The following is a 21,592-nucleotide window of genomic DNA, read 5'->3' as shown; positions in this document are numbered from 1 at the left end:
TTGGAAAATCTTAGCCAAAATGCATTGATAGATAATGCCTCCTTCTTGTCCCTGTCCCGCCACACCTCCACCACCTTGCCTGAAATTCTGGAGTTGCTACATGAAAGTGAATTCTGACGTGAGTTAATGTGAGAAATACACTTGATCCACGACTAACGCACTTCCTGGAGATGTTCTCTCTCCTCTGGGCACAGCACCAAGGATGATAGACATTGTGTATTAAAAAGGTCCCAGGAACAGATCCAGCACAAATCTGGATGTGTGGAGGTTAATCTGGTGCAGCTGTGAGTGGCTTAGGGTCATGAGCAGGGACACGTAAGAAAAAAAAATAATACAATTTAAAACAAAAAGCAGGGAAAGACACACATCTCCACTCTGACGTGACACTTTGAAAATGCTGATGTTTAGAGAGGGGAAGCGGGTATAGGAACACAGGGCTAAACGTGGAAGGGGAGCTGCAGCAGCACAACCTTCCTGCTATGTGTCTCAGGCCACACTTGGCACTGGCTAATGCTGACCAGGACGGGGGAATCTCACTGGTGTACATGCCCCAGCCAAGAACAATAAGTGGATTTACCCTTTTCTCTCTCCTTAGTCAGTCTTTTCAGTTTGTTTCTCTCCCACCAGTTTCAGTTTGCAGTCCTCCAGTTGTGTAAGATGCTACTCCAACGTGACTAGCAAAGCTCATTCTGCGTTGTGGGACAGCTGAAGGTGATTTCCTGACCTTGGCTGGTATCACAGAGATGCCTTGGCTTCCATTGGAAAAATGGCTCACTAATTGCTGGCCTAGCTTGTTACTGCTCATCAAAACTCCTTCTGTCATGTTGCTTCACTAATGAACAACAGTCTTATTCGGTAGATCCCATTTCTTGGCCAAGGAAGTTCTATATAACTTTTTCCCCTGATAAACCTCCCTCCCCGTCATTAATCTTTTTGTGCTCCCTTGAGCAACATAACATTCATAGAAACTCCATTATAGCAGCATTATGGCACTTGAACAAGTTGTTTATGAATAAAACAGCTGACTGTGGAAATGTATGTTTCGGCATACTCATCTCTGCTGATAGGTCTAGTTTGGACTTTACAAAATCATTAGTCCAGAGTCATATATCCTGAGAGGCACAGTATAGGTTAGGGCCCAGCTTCTCTGTGGAACCTGTTGTGTGAACTTTACCTTGCCAGAACTGTCATTAACATGTACTTAATGAAGTGGAAAGATAATGGAATATTGGTATAAATCAACTATACTCCTTCTGATGCCACATACCTCTTCCTGTATGCACTTCATGCAAGGTCTATATTTATAGCAGGAATGGTCCTGAATAAGCAGAGCTGCTTAGTCTGACTGGATGATTTACAAAGCCTGTTTCTCACCAGGTAAATAAAACCTTATGGATTTGGGAACAGCTATCTGGTGCTTCAGAAGAGCACCAATAATTACTGCTTGGGTTTCATCCAGAATTATAATCTAGGATTTTGGTGAAGTAACCCCACTTTTTTGGATAAGCTGGGCTAAATTCTCAGGTTCTCCCTTGCTTAAGAAAAGCAATGAGAAAGACCTAGGTAAAATACCAAGTTGTGGGAACCCAGGTTGCAACCACCTGTTATAAAGCACACACATCATGATGTCCCTTCCTGACAGGATGGGACACATCAGTCCCCTCCAAACACTGCCATCCCAAAGTCTTTGCCTTTAGTCTCAGTGAAAATTTAGTTAAAAGTCACACATGATAATTTCATATATGTATAAAAATGAAATTTTGTATATGTATAAAAATGAATGTATATACGTATGCATGTATGTAGGCATAAAGGATACTACTGTGTACTGATAGACAGACATTTTATGTAGGTCATTTATTTTCAATAAGAAAATCACAATTTCTTTCTGAAATACTTGTAGTGTACTCAGTATGCCACCTCTGGGCTGCTGTGTGCTAATAATTTGCAGGTGTTTTCCTTAGTTCAAATAATGATTTCTAACATTACTAGCACTTAAGCTCCAGACCTCGTTTCTTACAGAACAGGAACCTTGTCCACATCTGTTGTCGTCACTGAACCATAAGGCCAACGCCACAGTAAACATGGTCTGGGAGTCAGGCAATGCTACCCAGCACAGAACAAGGAAAACGCTGCAATGACATGACAGTGTCATTTGAAATGCATCAGTCCTTTCAGTTCCGTCAAGACCACTTGTCAAAGGACTGTAATTCTAAATATATGGTCCTATTTTGTAAATAGTGATCTCCGACAGTACTTCCACTATTTTGAATTTTGGGGCATATTTTCCCCCTATTGGGATGGAAGCAAATTTATAATTCCAATTTTCTACATCATCTTCTTAAATTCTGATTTTTTACATCATCTTCTCTTTGAGTTGTAAAAGGAAGTTCTAGCAAAGGAGCCATGGAATGGATCCTGCTGTCTCCACTCACTCTGTCAGCTAAAACAGCAGCTGCTGTGAAATACCATTGGCCCTCAGGCTAGTTTCTGATATTTACCACAAGTTTTTAAAGTAGGAGTGTTGCAAATGAAAGACCTGATTCAGTGTTTTGCAGACCTCTATTTTCAGCCCATGTCTTTCCAGCCAGTTCACTTTTTCCCTCTTGCAATTTACAAAGTAGGTTTGAGACTGACAATCTTGTTCTGGTGTGACACTTCAAGAGTGTTGCCCATCACATAAAGAGAATGCATTTTAACACAACTGAACCTTCAAAAGGTTAAGAAAGTTTAGAAAAAAACCCTCTAGCTTAAACAGATGACAGTACCTCTGAGTAATGTGGTGAGAGATATTTCCCATTGTGTTTTGCAATGTCATGCATGATTTTTAATGCCTTCTCTCCCTTTTTGCGTGTCAGGAGCCAACGTGGAGATTCAGGAACCACCCTGTAAGAACATAGAAGTCATAAATAAGGGTTTTGCTCTTTAACATCATAAGTAAACCAAAGTCATTTGCCTTTTGCCTGTGTTAATACACAACACACTGATTTTTCAGTCTTTGGGATAAAGAAACTCTTGTGGACTGCTTTTCCAATCAGTCTCCTGTAAAATATTTGATCCTTGTGGGCAAGAAAGAAGAAAATAGACTATATCAATACTCTGCAAAGCTGAAAAACAAGAAATCTAACTAATGTATTTGCACAGTGGATGTCAAAAGTATGATAACCAACAAGCAAACAAGGTGCCTGTAGGACACCAAGGAAGTCAATACTAAAACACATGTAGTACCAAGTACTGGCAGACCAGGAAAATTATACCTGTATCATTATAAGATAGACACACACACACTCAAATGTATGCATATTCTATAAACTGAACACAAAGCCGTACTACTGATTGGTGTTTCAGTTTCTGCTAGCCTAGGGTTAAGATGATTCACAACTTAAAAGTTCACATCAGACAATGTTCAAGGAAACAATGTGCAGGAAAAGGGTATGTGAATTAGTTTCTTTGGATCCAGCCCACAGGATAGCTGCACTCCACTGGGACAGATGTTCACCACAGTACAGTGCTCTGCTTTCTCATTAGCTGCACTGCCCAACTCATGGGACCTGTAGAGCGAGTTCAGGCTTGAACTGAGTACATAATTAGAGTTAAAGGTGGGGTCCCACGGCTGATGGGAAAAGCAGACTTTGGTCAAGTCACTGGGTAAACAGCCAGCCCTGGGCTAAGCAGGAGCAGAGCAGGGTTCTGTGAAGGGCCAGCTGTGGCTGACAAGAGAGGCAAATGCTGAGCAGAAAAGGGAAAGTAATGTATGTCTGCAATTCAGAAAAAGAACTAACAATGCCAAAATCAACAATATGCAAATATCTTCTTCCTAACCTACAACATCTTGCACACTGGAGACTTGGGACCACAGCAGGGGTCTCAAGGTGCTCAAATAGCAATAGCAATAATGACAAGAGCAATGCAACATTACCAGTAGTAGAGCAGGAAGAGGAAGTTGGGCAGCGAAATGGCTAGCTGGATCCCCTGCCAGGTGGGAATCAAGTACGCAATTCCTGGGAGAATCATAATTCCCAGGGTGAAGAACATCTGAATCACGATCCCAATGATCCGCTGGTCAGAACCAATGATCTCTGTCACTGAGCAGAGAGAAAGCCAAAATAAACAACATAGAAACAAACCTAACTCAAAAGAAAAATATTGGTGGTGGAACATAAGGAAGGATAGTGTTGTATCAGGTCACAAGTCTGTCTAGCCCAGCATCTTGCCTTCAGCAGTGTAAGTATGTCAGCAAGGCTATCCAGGGCAAGCACGGGTGACACCTCCTCATCAATTCACCCACTGTTCTTCAGCTAGAGGGGTTTCTGACTGTGTGTTTACTAATGAATTAAACAGGGCCAGAACAGGGGTTTGAGACTGCATCATGATCATGCTTAGTTCTCGGCACTCTTCCTGGCACAGTTTTGGCCCATGTCCCAGACTAGAGCACCCTCCGGGCAGGGGCTGCTCCCAGCAAGTAATATGGACAAGGCACCTGTAGGGAGGAGAGTTTAGCCATACCATGCTGGTTGCTCTGAGGGCTAAGGTATGGTATGGTCCACAGCTTGTTTTATTTATTAGAACAAACATAGCCTTTGTTGTTGTTTTTTTTTTAATCCTTTGGTGGATTTTTTATTCTGTGAATGTGTCTAATCACTTCTGAAACGCATGTGAGCCCATATTTCAGGCCGTGAGATGCACAGTTGAGATGAGCAATGCAGGAAGAAGTGTCTCTTGTTTGTTTCAAAAGTGTCACCACTCCCTAGCCTTCAGAGTAAAAGCAGAGGGGTTTTGCTTGGTTTATAATACACAGAAAACACTTTTTTTTTTTAATTTTACTAAAGAAGACACAATTTCACAAGTAACAGTGATTCGTTTCAGGTGGCAATGCAGGGAGATATGACACCATTACTACTTTTATTGACTGTTCATCACATCTGAGTGGCTCAGGGGCAACTCTATTGCCTAAAGGTAGCTGCTCAGCACTGGCCCAGGAAGAGCTGGGTTGTACGTAAAAGCAAAGTGAGGTTCTTGGGGCAGCCTGTTGTGATTCTGAAGCCCAGATCAGTAGCTTGGGAGATGTATTAATGGCAACCATCCTCCTGGTGATCTGTATATGCCTTTTAAAAGACGTTAGGTTGGTAAACACTCTGGGTGATCCCGGGACATAAGAGTAGATCCCTGAAGGGATTTAGATGGAATCACTCTCTCCAAGAATTAAGCACCTTGCTTAGGGCTGCGGTAATACACTGTCTCTCAGGATGCTGTATCTCTGAACCTTTCCCTAAAGTCAGGCAGTCTGCTCTGAGCATTGCAAAACATTCCTTTCTGTTAAAACTTGGCCATTTTAAGGAAGCTATGAGTCCGTTGTAAAACATTTTGTTGCTTAGAGCACTTGTCAAAGTTTTAGGATAAGATCTCCATTTAAAATTAGGCCATGTGTTTGGAAGTGAGGGGAAAAGCAGCTTCTGGCCCCTTTACTGGATCTTGGACCTGAGCTGCTCAGCAGTGTAACTTTGCCCAGAAAACTTAGGTGCTTCTGGGCTTTATTTAGATGCTGAGAAGGCTAGACAGGGAGGTGGAAGAAGCATGTTTGCACCTACGTCGCCACGGTCTTCCCAGGTCTCACTGTAACCATTTATGTCTGGTTGCAATTCTGCTCTCACTCGTTTAAAATCGACCAGGAATTTAAAAAAAAAAGTCACAGGCCTCACATACTACAGTGATGTTACAATTTTTTGCACTATATAATGATGTTATCACTGTGGTTTGGATTATCACAGTAGATTACTGATAGGCTGATTTTCTTTTTAAGTAAATCTGATGTCTCATCTCTAGTAGGATGCTTTCCTTAATGCCATGCTATTTCATGCTCTAGAGAGGAGTTTCCCTTTCTGAACCTAGCAGTCATTCAAGATGCCACAACAATGCCCTTTTCTCATTAAAAGTAAGCTTGCTATGCGAGGAGCTTCATCACTGAGCCATGACTATAACCTATCAAAAAGTCTGGATCCCTGCTGTTTTGATGCTATTTATAAAAAAGCTTCCTTTCCTTTTCCCTTTTCAGGAAATAATAATCCTAATATGGACCCTGATGTCCAGCCTGGCACTAAGCAGAGCCTCCCAGCTAAAGAATGAAGAGCAGCCATCCAAGTGTCTGTTCTCCTCGTGAAGAAAAGCAGTTCACTCCTCTGAGCATCTGTGGAAGATGTTCAGACTCCACCAAAATTAAGCACATCCCTGTTTGTGTATCATCCTGTTTGATTTGAGGCTTGCTCTGCAGATTTTGATCATCTTGGAGGTCTTCTATGTAATAAGGAAACCTTTATATATACACATTCTACACCTCCACCTCTTAATTATTTATGTTAATCCTTCCCCATCGGAGTCCATAGATTAGACAGACATAAAAGTCCTCAGATAACATCAACAGAAAGTGTCGCATTGCTACTGAATTGCCTATGGCCAGCTGCACACAGGCACATTCAGATACCACAGTGATGGGTACAAAAGGAGAGCCTGAACAGTTCTGAAGGACACATCACTCTTGTTAGTCTCCCCTAGTGCGTTACTTCTTCCTCGCTCTTCTCCATGGGATCCTATGAGGTCAGGCAGGCATATACACTGCCACTCATTTCCATCTCATATCAGTACTGAGTAACAGAAAGAGTTTGGAGTTGCTGCCATTCTCAGAGGCCACCTCTGTACCAGCAAATCAGCAGATCCTGCCAGGTAAGGGAACACCGGACTGTTTAGCTGCTAGAAGGGTCCCCAGCATGGTCTGGACACAAGCCGATGAATGCTTCCACAAAAATTCAGTTCAGGCATGAGCCTAGACTACAATTTGCATGCAGCCACCTTATGTTGGAGGACAAATGCATTAACTAGGATGGACTTGAGTTATTCATTGTCTGCTGACCCTAGGGCCAGTGCTTTGTTCCCAGGATAAATTATTATCAAGAGCAGACATAGCTGGACTCCTTGTCCTCCAAAAATCCCTCACTTTTCCTAACCAGAAAAGAAAGAAGATAACAGCTCTCACCGATCACATAGCATGTCATCCAGGTTCCCTTGCCAAACACACCTTGGAGAAAACGGAAGATCAAAAATACAGTAAAGTTTGGTGCGAATGCCACTATGATACCACATATCCCAACTCCAAGACAGGAGAGTAGGTAGATGAGGATCCTGCCATATCTGTTGAAAAAGGAAAAGAAAGCGAAAATCATGAAAAGCCACAAAGATTTTTTTTTTCCCTGGTATCTCATTTTAATGCTAGATCTGAAAGTGCCTTTTTGAGACCAGCCTTATTCCAAAGGGAGGCTGCCTGAGACTTTGTAGTGCTGGTCCTTGGGATATGGGAGTCTTTTCCATGCAGTGGTTATCACTGTCTTTATGTCACTAATTTTAAAACTGGTGATGTCCTCGCCAGTGCGCCTTTTATTTTAGAAAGCAGCTTATCTTTTTGTAGCTAACCTATGGCCCATATGTTACAGTTCAGATTTCTGATCCAGTTGAAATAAGGGCAACTTTTGGGGGGGATTTCTGTTTTCACAAATTACTCTCCTAATAGTAATTACAGGCAGCTCTGTGAAAGTAAGTAATTTCTTCTTTAATTACTTTATGTGATTTTCCAGTGTTTTGTATAGGTTTAAGACCGCTTGTTTTCAAAGCCTGCCTATATGTATTCATGAGTGTCATTTTCCAGAAAAAACACCATTATTAATAGCTGTGCCCAAGGCAAGGCATAATTAAAAAAAAAAACCAAAACCCAACAAAAGCTCCCTGTAGTTTCATGGCAACTGTGTCCTTGGAACACAACTAGAATTTCCATTTCGATCTCTTCTGCATTGTTATTGTTGCTGTTTTAAGAAGAAGAAACTGTGAAAACTGATGTAGCCATTTATCTTGCCAAAAAGTATTTGCGAGAGTATTTGTTTGTTCATTTTGTTCAAAATGTTTCATGAGAATAATTTATGTGGGACAAAAATCAGGGTATTTTCAACCAGATCTGTTCTTTTGACTGCTGTGAAGGAGACAAGAGTCCACTGGTCTCGCTGCAGCACATTCCCCAGTGCTATCAATGTGCAACATTCATAGTTGTACTGTAGCTACATTGTGATTGATACAGAAGTACTCCTAGACATATTATTTTATTTTAATAATTAGCTGTAATATCTCTACTCTTACACAGCCTTAAGGTGCTATTATCGTAACTGCCCTACCAGACACTGAGCAGAGATATCTTAAGTTAGCCAGTGCCATGGCATCTTTTCCACCTTACTTTATCGCTCATTACTATATTATTTGGAAAGATCAGGCTTTCCTTAAAAGTATTTTTGTTTGCTAGTTCAAAATTTGTTATCTGTGATAACATTCCAGATAATTCGGTAAGTATTCCTGCCTACACATAAATCATGCATTAAGTTATTATTACTATGATTACAGATACCAATGAAAATTAAAACAGGCAGAAAGAAGGTATTTTATGGCCTGAAGAAACATTTCTGCCAGTGAAATCGTCAGTGGTGCTCTCAGCCAACACATAGGTTGGCTACCATTAATTTTCAGCATAAAGCACAAACCAGGCTCCCTCTTTTAAGAGCAAGATAGAGCTTATGGGAGCTCCCCGCTCTGGGGCAGGTCGGCTGGTCAAGCCTGAATATCACCCACATCTTTTCCTTGGTATTCATCCAGCTCTAACACAGCCGAGGACTGGCTGGAGGGAGCTATGACCTTGGTGGTAGGCGTATGAGTCCACCCTGTGAATGGAGGGAGTTACCATACTGAGTCCCTTCCTTCGTTCCTCAAGTAGCTGCTTTCTTCATCAGTGGAGCCTATTAAACATCCTCCAGTAAACACCAGTCCAGAAAACTCTTCTGAATGCTTCCTTTTCATTTCTGTGTCCTTCTGCCCTTCCTGAATCCAGATGTGCACAGAAAACATTGGAAACCGCAAGAAAAGCTTTTTCATGACATTTTAATGTCCAAACAGTAAGTACGATCGCGTGAAGTTTCCAGCCCAAAAGGAAGCAAAGATTACATTGTCTGGGTTTTGTTAACCCAGGCTGGGGATATTTATCCAAAGTGAATTAAACCTCCAAAGTGTTGACACATGTTTGTTGCAGGTGACACTACAAGTGATTTCACCTCCAAAAAAATCAAAGGACAGCAGCACTTATACAGTACCTGTCTGCAGCGTAGCCCAGGGTGAACGCGCCGGCCAGAAACCCCAGATTGAGGATAGCCTGTGAGAGATCCAGCATCCAAGCATTGCCGCACACAAGGTTATACTGAGGGAACAAGGGAGAGGCATAAACACCCCCGGTGGGTCATTCATTATCCTCAGGGCAAAATGTTATAGAAACTGCATAGGGCCAAGCCAGAAGGGGAAGGGGAAGGGGAAGTTCAAATGTGCTTGTTCAACAGCAAGCAGCAGTGGGCCAGGGAAGCGCAGCCATAGCAAGCACTTTTCAAGCTATCGTGAAGATAGAGGGAGAGCTCCTCCTTGCCAAAAGGATGCCGTGTCTCATACATCAGTTGTCCAGATATGGAAAGCAAATTGCTCTTTTGCAAACCAAACACAGCGCCGTTGCCAAGGCAAAGCCATGACTTCGTTTAGTGCAGAATAAGGGTGCGCAGCTATAGCCAGCGAAAACATCAGCTTATAGAAATGGTTTAGGTCTTTTTCTTAGTCCCTTCTATGTAAAAGCAAAAACATGTGGTCTCTGAGGAAACCACCAACAGATCTCAGATCAATTTCAGACACAGTGAATATGTATTTTCTTGGTGTAGCTTTCCCAGACTTTTCTATCCCTTGTACTGCAGTAGCCATAACTCCCTAAAATGATGTTACATTGGTGCGTACCTGAAGAATTCATTAACAGGGATGGGGATAGGGACGGGTGGGGTGAAGGGAAGAGGGAATTGGGTAAGAGGAGGGACGACAAAGAGACTAGGAATAGAAACTAAAATGAAGCTAAAAATAGAGTGGTTATCCAGACAGCATGTCACTGGAAATTACTTTAGAGGTTCTTTGAGAATAAAGAAATACCAACTGCTGCCTGCTCAGTTCTGCAGACCTTATGGGAGTTGGCAGGTTTTGGCCCATCCCTCGGGTAACCTCAGGAACAACGCGGCTTCAGGACCAAGGGAAGCCACAGACAAGAGCAGCTGCCACCATTTACCCTAGAGAGACCCTTTTGCTTTCAGGCATGAGCTGTAAGAAATCTTTTTATCGCCGACAAGGTGCTGGTTGCTGAAGCAGGCGCAGCGTGTCACGTTTGTGCTCAGCAGCATGCGTACCACAGTGCCAGTGCTCAAACGCTGTGCTTGGATGGGGTGGCCACGGGGTGGGTTAGAGAGAAGATTAACAGCCTCTGCTGCCACTCGCAGTTCTCCAGACTCTGCAGTGTAGTGCCGCGAGCCCCAGCTCTGTCTTAGCCCATTTACCTGCTGGAATGCCCAGCGAGTATTGCCTGGGCTTGGAATTTCAGAGGTGCCTACGCAGGAGATACAAGGGCATCCAGACTGGGATCTCACTGAGGCTGAATCTGAACCCAAAAATCTAAAGTAATACTCTTAAATGTTTATTTATGTACATAAATAAGAAGCCATTTCTTTTAATATTCTGAACTCCACACAGGTGTCATTCACATTCATTTCTATGGGTTATTCTTCACTTTTTAAAATGAAACTCCTCAGTTTTGGTTCCAAATGTACTATTAGCACTGTCACTGACATTAACTACAGCAGAATCGCTGTTAGTTATGATGATTTTACTAGAAGTCCAGGATTTGGGTTGGTTTGTGGCTTTTTGTTTTTCTTGAAGCCGCAGGCCTGGGAATGTTGTGTCTGAGAACTGCAGTTTCCAGCTCTCACAACCGTGAAGAAAAACTTGGCTAGCGACCTCACAGGTCCCCAGCCCGACAGACTGGGGACCTGACACCCCCACCGACTTCCAAACATTGTAGATCACTTAAAATCCACTCGCCCCTAATTTCAGTCGTCGATTTCAGGGACCAAGCCCCAGATTTTTACCACCTATAAACTGCATTGGCATTACAGCTCTCCCCGAGCCGACACACCAGGTTGCCCAAGACCCGGGAGGCAACCCCAGCAGCCCAAGTGACAGCAAAGGGAGCGCCGAGGTCGGCAGTGCCAGGCAATGGCTGCTCCCCGGGAGGAGAGGCTTGCTTCCCGCCCTGCTGCCGGCCCAGCACCCTCAGCGCACTGCGGAGCCACTCTCCCGGGAAGGGCACCTGCCCTTCGAGGAGCAGAGGGGAAGCCACAAAGCTACAAAGGTAGCTGAGGAGCTCATCTCCCAGGGTGGTTGTGGGTGGCCGTGCCAGGCAAGCAGCCAGCCTGCACAGAGCTGCCAGGAGGGACCAGCCCCAGCACCCGCTGCAGGCACTGGCCTTCAGGGTTTATACTTCTGGTCCTTTTTCAAAGGATATATTTATTTTTTAAGTAATTTCATCCCTCTTTACTGTAAACAGGCAATGAATAAGCTGCCATGAAAGAGGGCAGGAGAATGAACGCGTGCCAGAAAGAGAGAGGGAAAAATATCTTTACCAGAGAGGACTCTTTCACCTGAACAGCAATTTCGGATGATTTAGGTGGCAGCTGAAAGTAGCTCTTGGCTAACAATATAGTCGAATATTTTAAATATTCTGGGAAATAGGAAAATACGGAAAACTTCTAAGAAACTACAAGCTCTTTCTGAAGAGATTAATGACAATACGCTAACTGTACTCTCCTAAGTTAGTCCTGCGCTTTGTTACTTTCTAAGTATTTAAATAACTTCTGGTACAGATAAGCATTCTCAGACCTTTTCTGTTTGCTTGACATAGCACCTAGCATTTAAGTCATCACCCTGCTAATGTCTGGCTTTTCGTTTGCAAACATAACCTTTAGAGGGGAATGTAACCTTTAAAAGAGAATTGCACACCCTGCAGAGATATTTTCTTGATCCAAGCCGCCTGTCAGACCCACATCACCACTTCAGCTGTGACCTGGTTTGGTTGTGCCTGATAGTTTTCCCCCCCATCTGCATCACTTGGAGGAAAAACATGTGCATCTGTTTACCCAGGATTTCAGCCTGTCTCCAATTAGCCAGTAGTCCTCCTATATAACACCCCCCCAAAACATCTCCCATGTCCCTTGCTAGCAGCCTCTACAAAAGTGAGTGGAGCGGTGCCTCCTTTCTGTTTCTGAATGGCAATATGCCTGTCCATGCATGGGCTGATGTTTACACTCCTACCACACAGGCTGCTCCTATGCCCAGGCAGATGTGGGCCACGTTGTGAGGAGCTCACCGACCAGGAGCACTTACATGCAAATATCTGGTGGCATTAAGGAGCAGAAGGTCTATCCCTGTCAGTAACCATCTCCCACTGTGAGTAATAGGAGATCCTATTACCTGAAAGTACACGTTCTTCTCATAACATACCCAAAAAATCCCAGCATATGGTCTTTAAATGTCACAGACTACCCTCCCGTGATCCCACTTGGTTTCCCAGATTGGTTACATTGAGAATAAAAAACTCTGGGGCTCTCTATCTGTCTAGACTACAGCTGTCTGACTTGGGTTTTCTTCATTTTCTTCCTGACATTCCAGTTTGGCACCTCCAGGGAAGAAGAGCTATAGGTCACACCAATTGAAAATAAGCTGCAGAAGAGACGTGAGACCAGTGGCTCATTGCTGAGCATCACACAACCCTCGGCAAGCTGGGACCTAGCTGAGGCTTCCCTTCAGAAGTGTCACCTCTACGGCTGCAACAGCACAGCCCTGCTGCTGCAAAATTTGGGACATATTCTGGAGAGACATTTGGGAGACGTTAGAGTGAGGACGGCTTACCATCCTGTCCTCCCTGTGCATTTGTAGGTGTCTCTGTCCACAAACAGTGTCCATGCAGTGCATGTCTATGCCGTGAAGTAAACATTTCTGCTTTCACTTGAATAAGCTCACTCAGGACAACACAGCAGAAAGAGAATGTTACCATGTCCTGTGTTCAGTCCCCTTTCCTCCACAGACTTGAAATTTAATTGCTAAAACATTTACTACAGTGGTGGGGGAAGAATATGGAAAAGGAAAGGAAAGCCTTAGGTTTTTTTGCCCATGATCTTAAGCCTCATTGTTGGCCTGTATAGCACCTAGACCCTGTCAAAACCTAGCTAGCCAGCTCCTCATTGCAATCATCAAGCGGGTGAACTAGCTCAGCTGGCCGGCTCCAGCTAAGGGCACATCCTCTTCCTCAGCATTGCCATGCTCCCTGCTAAGCCCCTCACTGCACAAGTGCGTGCACCTGGCACAACCCTGCAACTCGTCTCTGCATTCAGTGTCGCGCTCTCCTGCACGATTTCTATCCGCTGTATGACAAAAAGCATTGTGTGCCTGAACGCAGCCTCCTTCCATTTAGGGCATTGACTAAAAAAGGTTGTGCTGCCCAAATTGATAAACAATCCACATCTGCACTCCTTTCCTCTTAGCCTTGGCAATGAGCTGCCATCCTGAGCAGAAGTGAGGTGCTGCCAACAGCAACAGCCAGCGGGAACCAGCTCCATCAGGACATCCTCTTCCACAGTGTCCTTAACAGAGTGGGGAAAATCAGTCCCTTCCACCCCGACAGCCTCGCAGTATGGGCAGCCATACACTCCTGCTTGGAAATACATCCCTGTGATGGATGTTTTCCCACCCGCTAGAGGCTTGAACATCAACACGAAATCCCAGTGCAGATTTACAGTAGCAGTGGTGTGGCTGGAAAGAACTATGCTGGTGCACTTTGCTGGTCTCTAAAGCAGCAGCAAACCATCTGAGCAAGACCTCCCTGGGAGAAGGAAGAGGTTTTGCACTGGGTCACTGTAGGTCATTACTGGAGTAATCTCTATAGAAAGGAGTGGCAGCTGGCTGAGACAGGAACAGAAGAAATGCTCATACATGACTAATGACTGGGAAACACTGGGGCTGTGGCAGCTTCTCATTTCTTCATAGCTTTGGCAGGAGGCAAACACTTTCCATTTTGGTTTGACATGCAGACTAACCACAGACTTGTAATTCCTGGTACTTGAGAGGCCTTTATCCCCTGAGCAAGTCCCAAAACACTTCAGCACTACCTTCAAACTACCTCAAAACACTACCTATCCCTGTAGAAATGCATTGCTTTAAATTACAACATGTCATTAAAAGCTCCTCAAAATGTAGCAGCTTTGAGCAGGAGTTTGGAAGCACTTTACTGCTTCCACTTTACAATTAAAGCACTTACAATTAAATTTCAAAATGATGGATGAAACCCTTTGGTCAATAAAGAGATCTACAGTGATTCCTCAACCCAGTTACAAGAGCATATTGAGAGCCCACACACATGTTCTAAGTGGCGTTCATACAAGTGGCCAAACAGAGGCTGGTTTACCCTTCCACTCCCAGTGACAAACAGTTTAGGGTAATATTCATCATTTGAGGAAACCTGGGGAGATGCAGACTGTTGCTGCATGTTCCTTATTTGTTGCTGGGCAGCTCTTCTCCATCTCTCTTGCCCTCTGGTCTGTCAAACTGCCATCTTTCACACAGCCTTACTGCAACAAAACACCCTGCAAGCGCGTGCAGTGGAAAGGGAGAAATTACCTTTTTTTTCTCTTTCTGTCAAAGCTTCTGTCAGAGTGCTAAGGGACTAAGCAAGGACACTGTCCTTCTCCATGTCTTGTTTCAAGCTGAGCACTTAACAGGACAAACGGAGTCAGCCTTTACCCTGCTCCCAGGGCACTGTGGCTCAAGGCCTGAGGAACAGCTTAGCTTTGAAAGCGTTGGAGGTTTCTCTCCTGTGCATGGCCCAAGGCCCAGCTGGTACCTTCGCATCCCTGCCACTCAGATCACCTGGACTCATTGACCCTCCTAGGTCAGAAGACCTGTTCTGTCCTTCTTTTTTCTTATGTCTATCCATGGTCAAAGCAAGAGGGAAGTGGAGAAACTGATCATATCCTAAAGGGGGAAAACAGCAGCTGCCCTAAAAACAATATGAAAACCCAAAGCCTGAACCCTCAGCCAGTGCCAGCTGGCTTGACGGCAGTGACAGAAACGTAGCCCCTCTGGCGTAATCCATGCAAGGAACTGCTCCAGCCCCTCTCATATGGGGAAAGCTTAGTTAGAGCTTCATAAGGAATTTAGCAATTGCTGCTCCCTCTGCTCCTCTGTCTGCCCTTTTTCCCTTTCCCTCCACTGCTTAAATATTAATCCCACCATAACGGTGGAAATAAGACAGGGTACTGCCATGCCAATGACAATAATCCCACTGGATCAACACTTTGCGGCTGAATTGCATTGTTTATTGCCTTGGAGGAGGACAGCAAAAGGACCAGCTGTACTTTCTGCACGCTGAGCTTGACTGCCATGTTATCTCCTGCTCTGAGGGACTGTAAAAACTATGAGACAAACATTCTTGCTTTGCTTACAGGTTTCTCTGCAGATGCTGGCTGACTTTTATTTTCTGAGATGGCTGGCAAGCAGAGGAGTAAGAAGATTTATTCCCAGCAGGTGCAATAGGACATGTTCAGATGATCATTTGTCCACCTCAGACCTCACACTTTGGCAATCAGTTGTTGCCAGGTCTCAAAATGACATCATCTGCGGCGTGAAGACTTGCTGCAGACAGGGCATATTGGAATCGGTCCCTTCTGCTGAACTCCGGCCAACAAAGGCTGCTAATAAGCCTAAAACATGCCAGCTGTGCTGTAGCTGCTGATGACCACGTAGACCTCCCTCCTCCTTCCATCCACCACCACGGGCCCTTCAACCCGCAGGCGCGACTGCAATTCACGCAGGTGCCTCTAGGAGTCACCACCGCCCAAAGTCCCTGCACAGAACGGCTGTCGCTTTGCAAACTGTCACCAGCCGCCCTGTCGCAGGTGCTAGACTTTCTCCGCTGGGACGAAAGTACATAGTGCCAAAGCCCAGCAATATTAAAGGGCAGTGACTGAGGCTTCAGCACAGTTTCCTGGAGAAATTAGGTTTATTCATTTCTCTATGTCCTGGGTACGTGCGTCCCTCACAAGGCTCACCCGGCAGGAGATGGCAGGCGACACGCTTCCGACTTCAAGCGTTGCAGAGCGCAGGGGGTGACCCGGGCTCCCTTCCAGACCGCCGGGCCAGAGCATGAAGCTGCGGCCCCCCCGGTCCGCCGCAGCCCCCCGACACCCCTGCTCTTCTGCCTGCTCCGCCTGCTGCACAGAAAGGCTGTCCTTTCCTGCCCTCCTCCCTGTGAGAGGTGCTGCTGTCACCAGCTTTCCCTCCCGAGCAGTGCCAGCCACCTGCTACAACCAGCATCATTTCAGATGGCATCAGCTGGCACGAGCCAGGCTTAGATTTATCTCAATAATTACCCCGTCAGCCTCCCTCTGCAAGCAAAATCTGAGAAGCCACTGGGTTCTCATCCCGCTGCTGACACATGTAGCCGCGTCTTCCAGTTTCACAGGGAGTTGTGCAAGACGCACTCAATTAAACGAGAGCAGACTGCACCAGGCCAAGGTCCTCTGCGCAGATCCACCACTTGTGACACCTTTGCGTCGGAGGGGTCGCTGCCAAATTTTACACATAGTGGAGGACTTTGCTGATATCTTGAATCTTTATATCATCCCAGCTCCGGTTTGCTCAAGACTAATTCAGGCACCACGGTGCTGGGCTGTGTGTGCAGGACCAGTGGACAACTGCTCCTCTGACCTGGATTGCCCTCAGGGAAAAGCCTGACCTAAAGCAATGGAGCACAGAGACCCTTAGGCATGTCACTGCAGAAGTAGGGACCTCCTCTCAGAGCCCGTTAGACGTCAAAAGAAGATTTTAAAAGGGAAACTTTAGCAGTGCTCTGTCGTCTGTCACTAGACCAAGCTAACTGGCTTTGCCATGTGTTGCTTCTGTGATGACTTCTTAATAGGTTTTGCTCTTCTCCTCAAATCCTGAAGGAGGAAAGCCCTGGTATGTTATCCCAGCACACTGTTGTACCCCAGCACTGAGACTCAGGAGTCCCACAGCAGCAGGTGATGCAGCAGGCACCTCAGGTACTGCTTACAAAGCAGCGGGTGCTTTCTATCAGTCCATTCCCCCTTTTTCTTCTGCTTTCTTCTGCTGATGCTACTGTGAACACCTTTGCAGAAGATAGCTATCCAAGATGAGAGAGCAGCCAGTGAGCAGCATGCTCCAGTCACACACGAATCAGAGCAATGAAGTCACATACTGCAATACCATTCATTCCACAACTTGTCATAAATCAGTCCCTCCAGCCATAGGATGTAGCGTCCTTGGGGTGCTCAGAACTGATTGCAATAGCCTGTGGTTTGGCTGCCAGACCTGCTCTGTGATGCAACACCTTTTCCCAGCAAAGGCTTTCCAGGCCTGCATTTGCCCTCTGCCTCCCCGGCCATGCTGCAAATCCACACCAGGTCTGTGCTTGCCATAAGCCTGGAAGAACTCCTTCAGTATCCTGGCTTCTTTTTGTCTCTCCCTCCCTGAACATAGGTCCTTCAGATTGTCATGTAGCTCATCTTTTTAACTTTGTTTCCCTGGTCACTTCCACTGTTGATGCAGCCAGACATAAAGTGCCAGAAACCTTAAGACAGTTGAAAGAAACAGAAACATTTCTGCACACAGGGACAAAACGAAGCATTTACAAGTAGACACATGAGAAAAGACAAGTTTGGTGATCTGATTAAACAGAGTGCAAATCTGCCTAAACTGAGCCATGATTTGTTAGAGCCTCAGCTGAGCAAAAGGAGTCTAAACTAAGTCTGGGATTTAAATTGTCTTTGCTGAATGTGTAACACATTAAAGGATATCAAGCTCCTTTTAATAGCTGATCTCAAAGCAATTGAGCCAAGACGTGCATGCCACAAGCTTCCTTTTTAGATTAAGAAACTGAGCCTCGTGGGATGTGATTTACCTGGCAAATGTTGCAAAACGGGGAACAGGACGGCAGTGCCACAGGTCACGGCCCAACGCCTTCCAGCCGAGGTGCCCCTGGCCAGCAAGAGTCCCTCTAGGAGCAGCAGTGACGCTGCTGGTGGGACCTGCTGGCCCAGCACAGGGGACAGGCAGCCCCAGCCTGTTGCTACTTGCAGACTCTTACTCCCTGGCTTTCCCCATGTGTGCCTTTGGGAGCAGAGGTGGGGAGCGTTTCCACAAGCATCCCTTCAGCCCTCCTCCCTCCCCTGGCCCAGGAGGGTCTCCCCAGGAGAAGGGGGGAAGAAAGCGCAGATGGACAAGGTGTTTGCCAGAGAACATTGAACCTTTCGTTCCCATTTATTGCTGCAACGCAAGCACTGGTTTCATTGTCTCTTATCTGTACCCAGTGGCTCAGCGCTGCTGGAAAATCACAGTGGCTTTGCTAGATACACAAACTGCTGCCATAAACGGACTCTGAGCACAATCTTATGGACACAACTTACATGCTTTCACCTACAGCAAGGCTGAAGAGAAAAAAAAAAGGAACAACAAAAGAAAAGGATTCTCTATATTTTTAAGCTCTAAGGGGAATGGCTAGCACAGACTGCCCAGATAAAAGACACCATACCTAACCCCTCGCAGTCCTCCAGCAGAGTACCTCAGAGGCAGCAGCATAGCCTTCCCCCCACGACCACCTCCTGTGGTTCGCTCCGAGCCAGGCTGCGGCTCCCAGGCAGCGTTCGTCCTCCTGCCCACCCAGCCCTGGCTGCCGCCGCCAGCACGGGCAGACATACGTCATTCCCAGGGACCAAAGTTTGACACCAGATCCCTGCGCATCACTTGCGGCCCTCCGAGCAGCCTGGATTTCAGCGATCGCACACAAAAGCCAGTCCGAAGCTTTGCTCTAGGACCAGCCAGGTGCTCTGATTTATCTTCTGCTTAGCATAGGTCCTGGCTAAAGCTGCTCAGGTCAGATGCGGAGCTCAGAGTACAAAGCTCCTGCTCTGAAGAGCCTGAAGACTGCGAGCAGATCCAGTGGTCCCAGCTGGATGGGGGAAAGACAGTGAATTTTGTTGGTCCCAGCTGGATGGGGGAAAGCAGTCAGGATAGGCACCACTTTTCAGTTCAGTGTTTGCTCAGGGCTTCACCTGCTGTGCCCTGCTCCGTGTTTCAGAGGGCACAGCTCCAGTGCAAGCACCCAGTTAAAAACCACAGCGGGAGGCTCAGGAGACAGGCGGGAGCCAGAGCCCACGGCTGTGTTGACACATATTGCAGTGCACCTTGATGATTTCCAAGCCAACCCCTCTAAGCACACTTCAGATTTTTCATCACTGCATTAGTGACAGTTACTGTCAGGATGACCTTAAAATACAGACTGCTAGTGTGCAGCCTGGGTGCTGGAGCCAGACCACAGCACATCCATGGCACGATTACAGATTACACAGAGGATCTCCTAGGAAAGCATCTTAAATGGCCTTTCACAGCCTCATTAAAAAGCCACAACACTTGCCAGCGCTTACCACTAATGGTAACCGTCTGAGGTTCTCTGACATTTCAGGAAAAGCTGAATGATACGTTTGAGCAAAAATGTGTGTTTGGTTTTTTTTCTTTCGTATATAATTCTGCTCACTCCTGTTAGATCTCAGAAGGGCAGTCTGCATCCATTTTTTTTTTATTACCTGCAGACGTAAATGTTCAGTACTGGAAATATAGAGAACAGGTAGCATACAGTGATCCAGATCAGCAAGTGGTATCAGTCAGCTACACCTGGGGTTTACACCACCAAAGTTACTGGCCCAAAACTGAGCACCAGAAGCCTCAGCTGCAAGGACTTAACTCTTTACTTTAACCTGACATTCCTCTAGCGACAGAGCAATCTCTGCATGGGGTGCTTGGCTTTGCGTGGGGTGCTTGGCTTTGGAGAGCCACCCTTCAGATCAGCTCACCTTTCCCTAAAAGTTTGACACTGACATTTGATCATACTCATTGTCCCGATTTGCTTGTGACTCAGAACGAAACAAATCTGGAAAGGAAAACCAGCCACCAAAGCAACGACCCTTGCAGCGGCAATCCCATTTTACTGCCACAATCCCGCACCTGGACGGGAGCCACCGACTAGAGGATGGGGATTTTCCTTACCTCGCTGACAATGGATGAGTGGGGCTGCGTATACACCCAGTTATCATGGCACGTGGTGAGCGACAGGTTGCCCGCACTGCTATTGCCACAGTGGGCGAGCGGGCTGGTGCAGCTGACTGAGGCGTCCCACACGATGTCCAGCCTCTTGCACTCTCCGTTGGAGGACCTGTTCCCCAGGCGCAGGGGCAGTACCGTGAAGTTTCGTTCCTCTTCCAGCGTCCAGCCACATCGTTCGCTTAATGCAGCTGCCCCAGGGATCCTGCACCAGTAGTTGTCCGGTGCCCGCCCAAGGAAAACCACGCTGGTGAACAGGAAAGAAAAAATTATGCCCGTCTGGCAAAGGAGGAAAAAGACCCTCTTTTGAAATCTTCCAAATTCCCCGGCTTCCTTCAAAACCTCATCGAAAGATGGCATTATGTGAGGCAGTCTGTCCACTCAGAGCACTCCAAGAGATGGCAGAGTTTGCTTTCGCACTTCGCAACGACTGCTGGTGTTCCTATATACTTGACCGTCTCTCCTCCCCTCGCTCCTCTCTTCTCATGTGCACACACACACACCCACACCCCCAGACAGGCGGGTGTGCAACGCCAGTAGCATGAGCGGAGCCGGAACGGGGCAAAGCTGCAGGCAGACGTGCAAGCGCACACCCAAGCACACACGTGGAGACTCAGGGCACGTCAAGTGGCATGGGGCTTACACGCAGCCGGGGAGGAGTGCGATTTAAAGCGCACAAACATATTGCAGGAGCGGAGGGGCGTGCATTTCCTATTCATCCTGAATGTTAAACTGATTATGTAATAAACCCAGTTAACTCTTTCGGGGCGGGCGAGCCGCAAATGCCAGCTCCCCCCACGCCACGATAAATTAATAGGTGCAAGGATAAAGCAGAGAGTTAAACGGGAAAGAGTGCAGAAGCTGTTGCAAAAAGCAGCAGTGAGTGATGCAGCCTCTCTGCGGGATGGCAGGGGCAGAAAGAAAGTTGTTTCAAAGAGAGCTATAAAGTCTTTCCTTCAGCAAATAGAAGTGAATGCTGCGGCAACGTTTCATTACTTCTCCAAAGCGCTGCCTCACCATCTGTACAGATTTAATTTGCAAGAGTCTTTCCTTTCTATAGTGTAAATAAAGTGAGGCTCACAAACTGCATCAGTCCAAAATCCAGGATTTTTTTTTTTTAAGTTGGATCTACCTGTTCAAAAAGGCTTTTCTAAGACCTTGTTCATTTTAATTTCAGAAAGTCTTCCAAATATTTAAAAGATAAACGATTGGTTTTTCTTCCTCAAAAATGAATGGAAGACAAGTTATTTCACTTTTCTGTCAGCTGTTTGTTTGAGTGGGGGGAGAAGGGAAGGGGGAGCCAGGACTGGAGTGCATTTTGTGTGCACATGAGCAGATCTTGTGCAGAACTCTCTGAATCAAATCAGGCAGGCACCGGCAGGCGTTTTGCACTTTGTTCGGGATCATGAGGTCCATGGCCACTCTCTTCTCTTGCAAGAAGGAGCACAGGGACGCCACCTATCAAAGACGTCTCCTGCAATCCCTTGTC

At 46.1% G+C, this 21,592-nt stretch overlaps 1 protein-coding gene across 1 annotated transcript in view; it reads right to left on the bottom strand.

Moving 5' to 3' along the window:
* Positions 1 to 20,463, bottom strand: part of SLC22A3 (solute carrier family 22 member 3) — a 29,558-nt gene extending 9,095 nt beyond the window's left edge. Inside the window, exons 1-5 of the mRNA XM_072857958.1 lie at positions 20,050 to 20,463; positions 9,174 to 9,277; positions 7,028 to 7,182; positions 3,920 to 4,085; positions 2,769 to 2,886 (exon numbers count right to left, since the gene is read on the bottom strand). Coding sequence (XP_072714059.1) covers positions 2,769 to 2,886; positions 3,920 to 4,085; positions 7,028 to 7,182; positions 9,174 to 9,277; positions 20,050 to 20,463 — 957 coding nt within the window. The remainder of the gene's footprint in view (positions 1 to 2,768; positions 2,887 to 3,919; positions 4,086 to 7,027; positions 7,183 to 9,173; positions 9,278 to 20,049) is intronic.
* Between the last annotated feature and the right edge of the window lie 1,129 nt (positions 20,464 to 21,592).

Source organism: Ciconia boyciana, chromosome 3, assembly GCF_034638445.1.
Source record: "Ciconia boyciana chromosome 3, ASM3463844v1, whole genome shotgun sequence".
In the NCBI taxonomy this organism is placed as follows: domain Eukaryota; kingdom Metazoa; phylum Chordata; class Aves; order Ciconiiformes; family Ciconiidae; genus Ciconia; species Ciconia boyciana.
The sequence above is the reverse complement of the archived record's forward strand: the minus strand, read 5'-3'. Positions and strand labels throughout refer to the sequence as shown.